Raw genomic sequence first — 15,097 nt, forward strand, 5'->3', positions numbered from 1 at the left:
TTCTTGGAGGAGATCACTGCAGCTTGCTATCACAGAAAACATCAGGTGAAATGAAGCTATGCTCCAACCTCTGCTCCAGCCATTTCTTTTCCTCTTTTTGTGTGCTGATAAGCAGTACAAGCAGTATTGGACAGGGTAACCCATCATTTCAAAAGGGCAGATCTGCTGCCTTTTTTCCAGAACTAGAAGCTATTTCAGGGGTACCTTCCAAGGGTATTATCATTTAGATGTACTGTGAACTCCACTGAGGGCATTAAGAGGAGTTACAAAGGGGAACAGAGAGAGAAGTCAGGACCCATATCTCAAACTAAAAGAGACTCTTCTGATATGAAGGTGTAAAACATTTCTCTATGTGGAATAAGAACACATAAGGCTGAACAACAGCTCTGTCATGTTCCAATTCCACCAGTCAGCACTACTAAGTCAGAGAAAATTAACAGTAGACTAAAATAGCTTTACATCTTCTTAACATATCCACATATCATACATAATTAATACAGCAGGATCTTATACAAACACCATCATTTTATTAGCATACAGAATTTAGGTAGTAGCAATAACCAAAAAACTCAAATACATCAAAAATCTATGCATACATACAACAAAAGTTCCAGACTTATATTCCCTTTATTTTTCTCAAATCCTAGAAAACACCCTCCCGTTACTTCTGTGCAGAAAATAAAATCTAACAGCCCCAAAGGTGTTCATCCTTTTCTTAATAAGTGTTGCACTGCCCTGATTAAGAGAAAGATGAACATAATTTTGACTGAGAGAAGAAGTGACAAAGAGGAAATGACAGTGAAAGCACCTAAACTACCACAAGTTTATTGAGGGCTTGGAACTATGGAACAAAGTCATAGCAAAATGCAGTAGTTGTAAATAAATTGATAAAGGGAATAGATATTTTAAATAATCAAAACAATGGTCTACAATGAAAATAGCAACAAAAAACAGGTGTAACAAAAAATTTACTCAGTTACTTTGATAACTTTGTATTCAGCTGGGGTTTGACTCTTTACCAAGTCTCCTGGGACAGAATCATCTACTTGCTCAGCCCAAAGAACATAACCTCACAGGCAAACTATAGCACCGCCACTTGCCAAAATTATGAAGAATTGGGTAGATGCTCACAAATCCATCACTATTCAAGCAAACAAAATGGTCAATTACCAACCTAAATTTTACATAAATAACTTTTGTGAAATAGAATTGATCAGTAGCATAGAAATCAGATTAAATTTCTGCAATGATTCCTTGTCCTCCCGTGGGTCCTGGCACAGCCCATGGATTAGTGTCACATCTACATTTTGCCTTCTGCTCTGCACTGTCCTGTCCTTTGCAAATAAATTTTGGACTCTGACCTAATCATTGTTTTACTGTCATCTTTTTTAATTTTTCTTTTCTTTACTTACTCCAGCCCTTTTCATATAAAAGGGTTAGGGAAATACTGTTGTTTTTTTTTTTTTCTGAAGGACTGAAGAACTTTTCTGTAGGAGATCTACTCCATTCCAAAGTCCTAGTGGCATTGATTGAACCTGTGATAGTTCAGAGGTCTAATACTCCATTTGCTGAGCAGTCTGAAAGACTGAATAAGTCTGCCAGAGTGCAGTCTAAAACTAATCTGAAACACAGTCTAAGACTAATCTGAAGCAGAAGCTGGCTTAAAGATGCCTGACACATTAACAATTTTTTTACCAACTTCCAGTGCATGAAGTTGAAGTAGTTGTAAAAAGGCAGAAGAAAGAGACTGGCAAAAAATAAAATGTGTCTTCAGGAGCCACTCTGAGGAAAAATTTAATTTTTTCACATAATTGGGTTCTCAACAAAATATTATGCTAACCAGAATTATATCTATTAAAGGATTCTCCCAGAACATAAAGACTTTTCCTGGACAACATTTAGACTTCTTCCATCTCAAACAAACCAAGCTCACTCAGCCATAATGTCTAATCATCATGTACAGATGGAAAAGGGAAAGAGGATCCACCATCACAAAAGAGACACAGAATTTTGTGCTCCTGCAAACACTATTCAAAAGCTGCACATCACTATTATTATTTTGAGTGTTGATGGTATTGGGGGTTTTTTTGGATAGAATAAAGTTCTTATGGATGATGCTAAAATAAACACTATCCTAGTGTTAATGGGAAAAGCCTACAATGAAACTGCATCTCATTCCTAATCCACAGCATATCAAAAAGTGTGATTATAATGTGAAATAGATTTAAAAGCCCAAATAGAATATGACATTTTATTGAGGCAGGTATGATAGATCCTCATGGCTCTGCCCTGTTTCAGAGAATAGCTGACATGGGAGTAACAGTGAGGCAGATCCAGACTCAGAGCCTTGCAAATACACAGGAAGGCACCGCTCTGACATTCATTCCTCTCAACAGCTGCAGACAGCAAAATTGTGGAATAACACACGTTAAGTTCATGATTCAAAGAATTCTTCTTTTTCTGTACCCAGACGTAATACATGATCTGAATGGGTCAGGGGCAATAATTTTGTTGGGATTTCTGAACTTAGATTTCCAGTCATTTCTGCAGACCATTAAAGGTGATAGGAACAGGGGGTCTCTAATGTCTCTAATTTTTATATTTACCAAATAAACTTCCAACTTTAATCTTAAAAAAATTAGTATACTCTGAGCATGAAATTCTTAAAAAAGACAGGAGCTGGGATAAAAATTTAGTATACAGTTCAGCAATTAACTGTTGATCTACAGGATGACAAATACTGACAGATCTTTGTAATGTGAGATAATTCCAGTTTTAATTGATAATATCACATTTTAATGCATAAAGTTTCATGTATCTGAGCTCTAGAAAAGATCATCATGTACTTTTACATATTCACATATCAGTGTGGCTTATATTACATCTAAAGCAACACTCGAAGGATAAAATGAAGAACATCTTTAGAATTACAAAATGTTTTGCTAAAAACAGAATTGCAAATTTTATGAGCCAAAGGCTAGAATAACTTGGTTAAATCACACTGTTGACACCAATTTAGATATAGGGATGTTCATATATATCTCCTCTCAATGCTGAGATCAAAAATTGAAGACATTAATAACCATGGAAATATTTACTCACTCAGGGGCTACTCTAAACCACATTTCTATCCTCTATATTGTCATGTTATGAGCATGGTGGAGTACCAATAGGAGCAATAACACTGATAGGACCATTACAACAATCTGTGTACCAATCTAACACAAAATTTCCTGCAATCAGAAAAAACTGTGGATTAATCTACAGTTACTATCTAAACAAATAAGCAGTATCCAATCAACATTTCAGTGTTGACTGAATTGTTATGAACACAATGCAATTCACATGTACTGTATATGCAAACTTGCTTCTTTGTTGTTTTATTTACTAAAAACCTAGTAGGAAATATCATCTTTCTCTTTGCATTACACAGGTACATTTAATATGCACAAAAGAAAAAAGTTAAAAATAAAAACTCTAGTCTTTAATTAATAATCTAGAAAAAATATATTAATAGTTCTCACTTATTATGACTACTTTCAAAATTCTGAAATTATGTGTTCTGGATTTTCCAGAAGAAGAGTTTTTTCTTGTTCTGTATGTGCATGATTAACTCAGCCTTGCACCTGGGTCTGTCCTATTTAACTGTTATGAAGAGAAGAAAGAATGCTATATTATTCACTAGATTTACAGTTAAAACTTAACTGATTGTGTTGTCAGTGATGACAAGTGCCCCAGTGGCCAGAATCGACTGCAGATCTATTTACCTGTACTAGATTTTGTTACCTTTTAACCTTTTTCCTTGCAGCACAAGACTTTAATTAATTTGGAAAGCACCTTGCAGTCATATATAGTCTCCATGGAAACTTTTGTTCAATCCTTTGACCCATTTATGTAAGACAGTACAGGCTACCAACTGACAGCATTTTTTAAAATACATCTAATTAAAAAGGATCTTTGAAGGCTTGATTGAATGATCCAATTAGGAGTCAGACTTACTCTATTACTTTCATGGTGGCACAGAACCTCATTTCTGTTTTCCCCTGTAGCCCAAGAAGGACTTGCTAGTCTCTTCTATATGGCAGGAGCCATCTCTGCCTACTTTTATTCTTGGGCTTCTTAGAAAGTTGTATTTATTAACAGCAGATGAACTCAGCTGGAATTCAGAAGGCCACAGGTGGCTAACTGCAAGTCCTAAGCAGTTCTTTAATATTTCAAAATATTGGCTTCCAAGTCACATCCCAAAGCTATACAGGAGCAGCAAAATAATCAGAAATCTCAGGAGCAAGTAAAATCACACCAACATAGCTCTGAAGGCTGGCATCATCAGAGAGTGCTAAGATCCAGTTATGTGCCTCACATTCACAGTGAGAGCTTTGGGGAGCCTTTAACAACTGCCCAAGAACAGCTCCCAAAACTCCAACACGTGAAGATGAAGATTCTGGCATGGGGCTCGTGGGGTTGAGGAGGCCTGCACATGTCTGCTACATACACACCATAAATTTCAACTACAGTGATTGTGATGGTTATTTAACATGTATTATAAAGCAATCTATTAGCAGTTACATTGGCTTTTTCCCCACAAAAGGAGACATCTTTATGTCAACTCCTGAAGGTTCTTTTGAGTTTGGTAGGGTGTGGGAACTCAGAAAATATTTTTAAGCTCTCATCAAACAGAAGAAATAATTATTATTACTAGACACCCTATAGTTCTGGCAATGAAACACTAAATAATTTATTGTAAAACATATGGGGACAGGAAAAATCAAAGGCAAAATAAAGAGTGTTCCTTCTGTGCAGGGTCCTCAGACAGAATTATAAATTGAGACCTTGGAGGGCTGCGTTAAAAGGAACTAACACTATGCAGGGCAGAAATGGATTTTCTTAGGTAGTTTCCATATAATGGGCTTGGTAGCTTTGAGAAATGCCTTTCCCTAATGGTCATCCTATTGATGTAGAGCCCAAAGACAATTTTTCTAATTAAGCAATAAATTACAGCTGAAGCAAAGCCTGGTAACTCACTATTAGTTCTGTGCAGAGCACTGAAACTTCAGATTGCTAAGGACTCAGCAAGCCTCTTACCTAACTTTACTCATTAATTCTTGCTTCTCCACCTAGTTTTTCTTACGGCTCTGAGATCAAAACACTTCCCTCAGACCTCACAATGTCACTCAAAATGTAGGTGGTTTTGGCTTGCAGATTATAATTACCACAACAATTTGAACAGCTCCTTACCTCTCCTACTCTTCCTTCATTTTCCCCCATGAAATTGAAAGAGCCTTATTACTGTTTTTTTCTCTGTGGTGGTCTTTTTTTATTTGTATTTCTTTTAAATTCTGGTGTTTTCTTCCTTCTGAGGGGCTGGAGAAAGGCACTGCTGATACACTATCTTTCTTTGTACTCAACAACTTGTAAGATATGACAACGTTTGATTCCTCACAGATCACTGGGAGGCAGCCAAAGGGCATATTCCAGATAATCAGGCTGGCAGCACATACTATGTAAAGATAAACCTGCTTCATGAGAGCCACAAATAAGCCACAAATATACCTTCAAATTGCTGCAACTGACAGAGGCAAGACCTAAAACTTGCTTCTACACTTTCCATTGAAATGCCGCAGCAATCCTTCCTTCTGCAGTAAATGGGCTAGCAGATAATTTTATACAACTTCATCTTTTTTTCTTTGCATTGTAAGGGCTTCTGAGATGTCTGTATTTAAGGAAGATCTCCCTACCTAATAATACTTAGTGATATCACCAGTGCAGGAAGGTTGATTGAAAGGTGAAAGGAACATCTGTTAAAATAGAAAACTGTGGGATAATCTCTCCTTGGGAAAATTCTTTGCTTAACTTCATGCAACTTGTTTGTAATTTGGATAGAAAACTCATGCCCTCATGATGAAAACATAGTGACTGAAGGTTCTCAACCTCCACAAAAATCTCTAACCTTTTACAAGCTTCCTATGTTTCTAGCTTCAGCAGTTTCTAAAGAAGCTGAATAGAAAAATGACCCCGTATACACAACAGTATTTCATGTCCAATTGGGTCACTTTCCATGACACAGGTTAGGAAGAAACAGCTCATTTGCTACCACATCCTCAGTCTAGTGCAGAGTCTTTATCTACTTCAATTTATTCACATCCACAGGTGTTTGTAGACACAGCGGTCAGATTTGATATAGGCATGCCACTGATTTCTACAGGAACATAACACGGTCACTTCTTTTCTCTCTTTCCTATAAAGTATTGCATTTGTATTTTTCATTAACATGAAACAGCTTAGCCAAATGTTTTTTAGATGTTCAAGCAAATTCAAAGAATAATAATCCAGGTATATTATAAGAATGGTTCTTTTCAGCCTACAGAGTATTTCTGAGAAATGGGACACTCCCCATCCCACCTTCCCAAATGGTCCCCTCTAGCCATGTATATTTGCTCATCTCACACCAACAAACAGTCAGAAAAACCTGTGAAAATCCATTTTAGCTATTACAATCTTAAATACATTTAAGAACTGAGGTATCATCAAGGAATCCTTTTGCATTTTCCCTACTTCTAATTCACAAGCATTTTGTGTGAAATTCCATTAGTATTCAAGTTCCCATTAAAAATTGTAAAAGCTTTTACTAACAGTGAATTGCAAATAACTGAACTTCCACTGTGTCACTGCTAAAGTTATGGAATATCAGAAGATGAGACAAAATACCAGACAATTCTTTGGAAAAAACATTCTCATTCATTCTAAATTACACACAAATTTCAATAGGCATCTTATATAAAAGTAAGGTTTCCAAATCCACAGTCCCACTTATCATTATTTCTGCAAGAAGGTTGCACTCAATTGCATAGCTATTGACAGGAGATGTAATCACAGTTAAGGTGCAAGATTCTAGCCTGAATAAAAGTCAATACAGAAACTTAAAAAATGTATGTAATAGTGTAATGGCTGGTTTTTCAAAATTAAAAATCTAGTCTTTCCTTCTTGAAGCCAAAATTTTCTGTGCTCAGTCTGTATCTTATCTCTTCACTAAAGCATAAATTGCCTGACCTCAAAAGGCAGTATATGCTAGCAAGTTTTTATTACAGGGAGCACATCCCTCTGAGAACACATGAACAAAACAAATTCCCCAAACCTAATCTAAAACATAAAACACCAAGACTGGATAATAGCAAGCCTCTCTTGAAGAATTTGATTTGTGAATATTCACTCACTGAAGAGTGTCAAAGAATACAGTCACTTATTTATTTCAGCTAGGTAATTTCCAGTGTACCAAAGAATGCATGCAATTGACATTTCTGTGCACTAAAATATTGTGGCAAGAATTAAATCCAGCAGACTTCACCAAGGACTCACTGGTGAATTAGAAGGAATTTCAGAAACCAGACTAATCCTCTTCTCTGTCACATAGTCTACCAGATATTTGAAAGCAATGAGCTACGGCCCCATGCGATGCTGCAATAGCATTTAAAGTAATTAAAGAACTATTGACAGCAATCAGATTCATCTAAGGTTCTTTATCTTTCTACATATGATCCTTCACTGGCAGAAAATTAATAGCTGAGGAAGATGTTGCAAACATATGTAAAAATCTGTTTCTTGGTGAGGAGCTCTGCCACATTACATAGCCTTTTACAGAAACACAAAGCTAAAAATAAATGGAAGAATTATACATCTGTTCAGATGTTCAGAAAGTGCTGATTTCTAAAGAGCTTCTAGAACTCCCCAGCAAATTGTGAGAATCCTTGGTGAAGGGATTCCTGCAGTCTAAAGATTTCCTGTCATTTGGCAATAGTAGCTACAAAGCCAAGTAAGATTCTTTTCACATAAAACAACTGAGATGAAAAGTACCCTCAATTTCCAAAACACCCTATTTCTGTAGACTGCTTTCTATTTCATCAAGCTGAAGATACTTCAGGAAATTCTATATTCTGGTTCAACCACGCACTTCAAAGTAAGAGATGAAAGGGGAGAGGTGTACAATGATGAGTTACTTCTCAAACTACATTTCTGCCCATCCTTTAAGTCTGCTGTGATTTATAAAAATACAGCTTGGCATTTCAGGAAGAAAAATGTCTTTCCTCCCTCCCCTGCTATCCAAAACATATATCTTCTATAGAATAGGCTCTGAGTGAAAATTATGACCAGATGTAAGACTGTGCTTCTCTCTGCTACTGAGGGAACTTCTAACAGCAGTGAACCCAGTAACTCAGGGCCTAGGCTTTGCAGGATGTAGCTCAGATGAGTTAGAATTGCTGTAACTCTCCCTTCTGGAAAGAAAACAAGCTTCTTCTGAACAGCCATGCAGGGCAATCTCAATCTATGCCATTCTGAAGGAATTTCCACCAATAGGTACAGAATTAAACACCTATTATATTTTCAATAGATGCCTAAGGGGTGCTTCAAGCAGGCAGACAGAAAATTAGGTTAAACAAGAAATCCAGACAGAGTTTTGCTAGTGGCAGAGGAAGAAAATTCTTCTATCAGTTTCCTGCTCTGCTGCAGATTGTTTACTGACCTGGCAACAGGGCAGGTGAAAAAAAGGTCAATGACCTCCCTTTTCTGCCTTAGACTTCTGGTAACCAATTCTGAAATGTCAGAAGGTAGTTTAAAAATAAAAATTAATTTGTGCTGTCTCAAATGTGTGGTGACAACAAAAAACAACCCTTCAATTTTTATGTTTAAACAACGTTTATGCCACCCCTAGGAATCTGCTTTAAAGGCTGAAGTCAGCAATCAGAAAGCATTTGTATTAACCAACCAATAAAACACTTTCTGAATTGTGGGTTTTTTTGTGATGAATACCACAGTGGTACACAGTAATCTTCCTGGCTATGACACATTCAGCTACACAGCTCACATTAAAAGATAGAAGAAATTAGAAACCCAAAGTGCTGGAACAAATAATTACTTCTGTGCCAAAGCACAAACGCCTAAACTGGCTACCAGTCTGACCTCCAATTTTAAATGGTCAGGTCACAAATTGAACATACTCCCCTCCTTACTCACCTAGATGAGAGACAATTTCTAAGCATTATTTTTAAAGTCTTACTTTGTGTGCTGGATAAGAACATAATTTCAGTGATTTCTTTATAATCTAGAGGTAGATTTTTTTACACAGACTTAGAAAGCCACAGCTGGTGGCAAGAAGAACAAGCTCATGTCAAAGCAGCTTTCAGAGACAGAGCATATGCAGAAGGCAAACATCTGAAATAGAGCCCTGATATGCCAGAGAACTACTGTCCCTTTACAAATACCTGTCACAGGTACTGGAACAACTGACTGCAGATATGTTTTGACCTGTGGCTAATGGAAAGCATTTCCTACTGGCATTTGAGCTATCAGCTGGATCAACCAAGCCTCAAAGGCTCAAATACAAGGACTCCTGCCAGAATTCCTACCAAATGTCTCTTAGTAGTTTTAAATAGACACACTTGATTCTAACAATTCAGCCTATAGGCAATTGTGGAAAACATTCAAATACTTGAAGGTATAGAGGAATAAAATCAAAAGACTGACAATTCAGCATGTCATTGCGGAGTGTTAAGCGTGTCCCTCTTTTATGCTACAGAAGAGGGAATTACTTTATCTGAACTATAATGAAACATGTAGAAATTAGAAATGAATGTCCATTGTGCTAAAATGCAAAAAAATACAATTTGCTTAATAAACTGCTGGCACATTTGAAACTGAGTTTCATTATAATCCCCACTGAAGACTCTTTCAGGCACAGTTTCACCATTTTAGTACCTTTAATGCAAATCCTTCAAGTATTGTAGTGTTCCCTCACCAGAGCAGACATTTTCAAGGAGCATCTGAAATGCAGAAATTCTGACAGAGAAGGCAGACACTACCATGGTGGAAGCACAGATATATACAGGATCACAATGGGTGTGAGGTTTTAGCATTTAATGACCCTGCAATGCACTTAACACTGGTACTAAAAGCAGAAGAATCTCTTCTCTGTGTGTTCATTCAGCTGAGAGGCATGCCTCATGATGTGGGATCCTTCCTTTGTGCTTTGCTCTGACACATCAGGAGATCAGCTCCCAGCACAGCCACCAGGCACTCCAGATCTGTTTTCTGTGGCTGCAACACTCCCCACATCGACACTGTCAGTGTCCAGCTGCAGAAAGAGGTTTTCCTTTTAAACAGAGACAGGGCACTCATGCCATTCAGATGACCCCTGTGAAAGCCAGCCAGCTCCCATGGCTCACCTTTGCCAACAGAGCCCTGAGCACCTTTCTATTAAGCCTGCTGACAGGGAAGCTGGAGGGCCTTAGCAACAAAGCAGTAGCAAATAAAAGCCCTGAGCACTGATCTGCTCAGCAGACACCAAAAAGGGCTGTACAGCCTGCTGGGCTTGAAGGTAGAAATAGTAGCTGAGGTGTTGCCACTTCATCTTTTGATGCCCTCTCTCTAATCATCTCAGGGAATTCTTACTCCCCTAAGAATTCTCAGCTCAAAATCACACTTCTGGGTTTTGTTGTTTTTTCTCCAACAAATGAAAGACACTTTGCAGGATTCTGGAAAAATCAAATGTATGTTTTAATGCATTCATTTTTCTGGAACCCTACTGCTCTTTAAGATAGAAGCAATGATTTACTATGTGTGTTTTGGGGCTATTCCTTAAAGGAACAGCCAAACACAAGTAACACTTTTGAAACAGTGAGAGGTATGCCAAATGCAAAAGTACTTGTATTTTAATAATAAGTAATGTCAACATTACAGCTGTAATGGGAAGTTCCAGGAACATGGTTAAACTAAATTCTTCTTGGCCCAGAGCCATGCAAATATTTCTTTTCCATATTCCCATCAATTACAGAGGTACAGTAAGTGTTTTTGCTTAAGTGCACTATTACAGTGGACACAAATAAGCCATTTTTCTTCTAGTGGTTGGAGCTAATGTTTCTATAGTATCATATTACACATTTGGCAGACTTGAAGCACACTCAGATTTTTACTTGTGTTGCATTAGTAAGCAAAGCCATTTGAATCAACTGAAAACAGGTAGTACAACTGAATGTCCTATCCAGACTACACACATTTACAGTGTCCAAAGAGTAGTTTTTACTTCAATACTGGTATAAGTGTTCATCCTTGGGAAAGCAGAGAACAGTTATTTTTAACTGTTTATGTACAAACAATAGCAGGCATGTACCATCAGAGAAGTGTTTTAAAGAAAAATTACATTGTAGAGCTCAGTTGCCATTTTAAATACATGTTTTAGACTGACAAATTTATATTTAGACTTTATTAGGACAATTAATAATCTTATTAATAAAGAAAAGCTAACCAGAGGTATGCACACACTATACATGCTTTTCAGATTAAAATAAACCACCCTCACAAGCATTGCCTTCCATCACTGACAAGGTCTATTAAAAAGTGAAAAGACTCTAGAATTGCCATGTACTCTCTGTGTATCACCTTAGTCTGCCTGTATCATGCATGCTTGAAGAAGCCCTAGACCAGAGTATGAGTGTATTAGGATAAAAACAAAATTACCTATTTTCTGAAACTTCCAGTTCCATGTGGAGTGCACAACAAAGACACATCAGAAATTGAATTTCTACAACACTAGTGTAAAAAAAATGTCCTATGGAATTATTCATTATCATTAAACATGAAAAATTATCAAAGGAAACCATGTTTCCAAAATGTTTTTTCATCCATGTTTCAACCCTTCAGCTCATATGATCATCTTGGAAAAGAAATCAAGGTATTTCACCAAGACTTAAGTATCACCTTATTCATATTCTGCCTGTTACCAATCCTTGACAGGCAAATTTACTGGGAGTATCTGACCATACAAAAACAGCACCTAGCCAAATACTCAGGTAGGGAGGTTAGGGAATACAGTTCCATTCTCTTCAAGCTAAACTGGTAAACTCCAAGAACTGAAAAGCTTGAGCTTACATGTCAGACTGACCAGTGCAAGGATGACTGTGGGGATTTGTTAAATGTGAAATTACTAACACGGTGATCCAGGAAGACAGCATGGTTTTATGTACAGCTTTATGCTGGATGGTAGAGAGGAACATATTTTCTTGAGTTAAATTTGAGCTCAATTGCAGTATGAAAAACTGTAGAATTACCTTATCTGTACATATTGCAGCTAGCCCAAAAAGAGTTGAAATAGATTAAAGCTCTCAAATGTCACTATAATACATTGCTTTTTTACTGCAATTATGTTCGATTTCATTTGCAATAATTTGCATGGTAGAACTATGGAAAGACCCTCATTTCACTATTACCTTTCACATGGAAGAGCAACTATTGCCCCAAAGCCCTCCTGCATACCCAGATGAAGAAATATTTACTCCATCTAAAGGTGATAAAATTTACCCTTTGGTCACAGTGGCACAAACAACCACGGCAGGGAAAAAACTCTTTTTGAACGGTGAAGAACAGCAGTGCTAAGAGAGTTCAAAGTCCCTTTTAAAGTGACCTTTAAAGAAGTCTTTAGCTCCTACCTAGACAGCTGGTCTAGACTACTTACAATATAACCATTATTTGAGTGCTGAAAACACCAATCTAACCAGGCCACATAAGGTACTTCTGGCTCACTGTTCTCCTTTCCATTACATGCCTAAGACTCGAGCAGTGAAAAACCTCTGATCTTCACCATCAGTGCACAAAGAAAGTGGCTGTACCCCATTTTGACCCCTCTTTCTCAGACAAGAGTACAACAATATTTTCAGACAGAAGGACTACAACGTATTAGCCTTTACAAGAAGGCTATGGGATCTCAGTAGTACAACATCTTAGCCCCCTGGTTGTAGATGACATATGGAAAGCACATGGACTTACTGACAATTCTTTGATTAATTTTCTTAATTCCTTGTGCCCGTGCTTCTTCGCAATACTCTCTGGATCATCTCCATATTTATTGGTTATTTTGCAAGCCCGTGCAGCCTCAGGACAACTGAGTAGAAATGCTGCAAGTTTCTTCAAGCCAAATCTGGCAGCGCAGTGAAGCAGGGTAGGAAATTCTTCCAAAGGGCTATCTGTATAATGGAAACAAAGTCTTAAGAAACAAAGTTCTGCTTTTATAGAACACCTTCTTCTATAAATGTCTTTTGAATATTAGTGCTGTGGAATCACAGTTTTCAAGCTCCTGGTATTGAACTAACAGCCCAAGAATTATTTTTTCAATTAACAGTTTTACAGTTCCTATATACATATCAATAAAGGAGCCTCTGGTATAACTGAGAAATCTCACTTTTATCCTGACAGAGGGATTTTAAAGCACTTCAGTTCTACTGAGAAATAAGCTTTCTTGCAAAGGGCAGACAATTCTACAGTCAAGAGATGCCTTTGCTAGGTAGAATATTTTTGAAGGGGACATTTTTACAGGTTTATGATGCTATGTTTTGATATTAAAAATAATTTCTGAAAATTCAAAGGACTACCAGACACCTGGGAAAGTTTGCTTATTCCTGTAATGAAAAATCAGAGAATTGAAAGATGAATTAGATAAAAGATTTTAGGATTTATCAGAAATAACCTGATATTAATTTCTATCAAAAACCACTTTTACATTGGAGAGCTGGGACATTCCATTTATCATTTCAGCATCTTCCTGTATTTTAACTCTATGAGTGAACACAAGTTACATACAACAACAACCACCAAACAAGTAACAACAAAGAAAAAGAGCTCAAGCATAGAAAAACTTCTCTCTACATTCATCCTCTACTTCCTGATTAATTGTGGTTGGCTGTGTTGACCCACTGGTCTATAACTCAGCAGCGTATCTCTTCTCCAAGCATGCGCCCAGCCTGTCCCAGGCATCATCAACTTTTTGCACCCTGAGGGTCTTTCCTACCCAGTGCATGAAGGAACAGTCCTGATGCCTCAGGTTTTAGCTTTTATATTTTTCAGATTCTGATCTGCTTTAGTGAGTAAGTCTATGCTTCATATTAGGGGATAGTAAGCTCTCTTCATAGGATAGGTAGACAAAACAATTCCTTCTCTAGCTGGGAACCAAGGACAAATGATCCAAATTTCAGGCATAAACAATGGTGGACTGAAGAGCAAAAACAAGAAGGATGGACTTCATGGGCTAAAGCTGTAATTGGACAATTAGCTCCAATATGCAAGTGGGACCAGAACTTAAATAAGTGTGAGACCCCATGACCAGTTGTACATTTTGTGGCCTTTTGGGTTGTGCTGCCCAAGGTGGATCTATTGAGGCCTCTTAAAAAATACCTACTTTATCTTTTGCTCCATCTAGTCTCTGTTCTAGGTCAGCCTTCACAAGGCATCACTCCCCCTAGTTTGCTTTGGGCCTGGCTCCTGCTAGGGCTCAACTGCCAGTCCCTTATTCATCTTATTCTCCATCACTGCCTGCCCTCTAGGCAATTCCAATGATTTACTCATTCCCATAATTTCTCTTTTGAAGGGCTCCAGGCTAGTTAATTGGGCCCTGTAGAGAACCAACTCTACCACACACACTGCTCTCCCCTCAACCTTTTCCAGCTTTTCTGTAACTATTTTGAGATGACAGGAGAAGAGCTGCACATGATACTCAACTTTGGGATGAGCCATATAATTCATGCATTGCCATAATTATGTCCTGTTTTGTTCTCTATTCCTTTTCTAATAATTCCTAGTACTTCATTAGCTTTTTGATCTGCTGCCTAGCAACAAGTTGCTGTTCTCATGGAACTGCGTGGTCTTATTCCTCAGCACTAATAGCCTGCTCAAATCCTCTAATTTTGGATGATACCATAGGACTGCTTTTCTTCACTTGCACTACTTTGGTTTTACCTGTAATGAATATCATCTGACATTTTACTGCATAAATGTAGTAAATGTCTAAATGAGACTAAATGTCTCATTCCCTGCCCCCATTAGCCTTTTTTCTTGCTACACCGAACACTTTGTACTGCTAGCAAAAAAAAATTTTCCCAATTGCCTGTCTCCTGGCTTTGGTCAGTTATCCAACCATACCCAGTCAGTTACTGACTTAACCAGGTTTACTGACTCAAAAAAAAAAACAAACCTACAAGAAATTCATAAAGTCAGGCTTCACATTACAGAAGACTTTTTTTATTAACACCTTTATTAGTTTTTCCAGTAGAAATGATACATT

The 15,097-nt window shown here is 37.5% G+C and overlaps 1 protein-coding gene across 1 annotated transcript in view; it reads right to left on the bottom strand.

Annotated features, from left to right (window-relative positions):
- BANK1 (B cell scaffold protein with ankyrin repeats 1) overlaps positions 1-15,097 on the bottom strand; it is a 135,038-nt gene that overhangs the window by 64,168 nt on the left and 55,773 nt on the right. The window contains exon 8 of the mRNA XM_071431846.1: positions 12,811-13,007. Within this exon, the coding sequence (XP_071287947.1) occupies positions 12,811-13,007 (197 nt within the window). The remainder of the gene's footprint in view (positions 1-12,810; positions 13,008-15,097) is intronic.

Source organism: Agelaius tricolor, unplaced genomic scaffold (genome assembly GCF_023055355.1).
Source record: "Agelaius tricolor isolate 1412-34295 unplaced genomic scaffold, bAgeTri1.0.p SCAF_8, whole genome shotgun sequence".
In the NCBI taxonomy this organism is placed as follows: Eukaryota; Metazoa; Chordata; class Aves; order Passeriformes; family Icteridae; genus Agelaius; species Agelaius tricolor.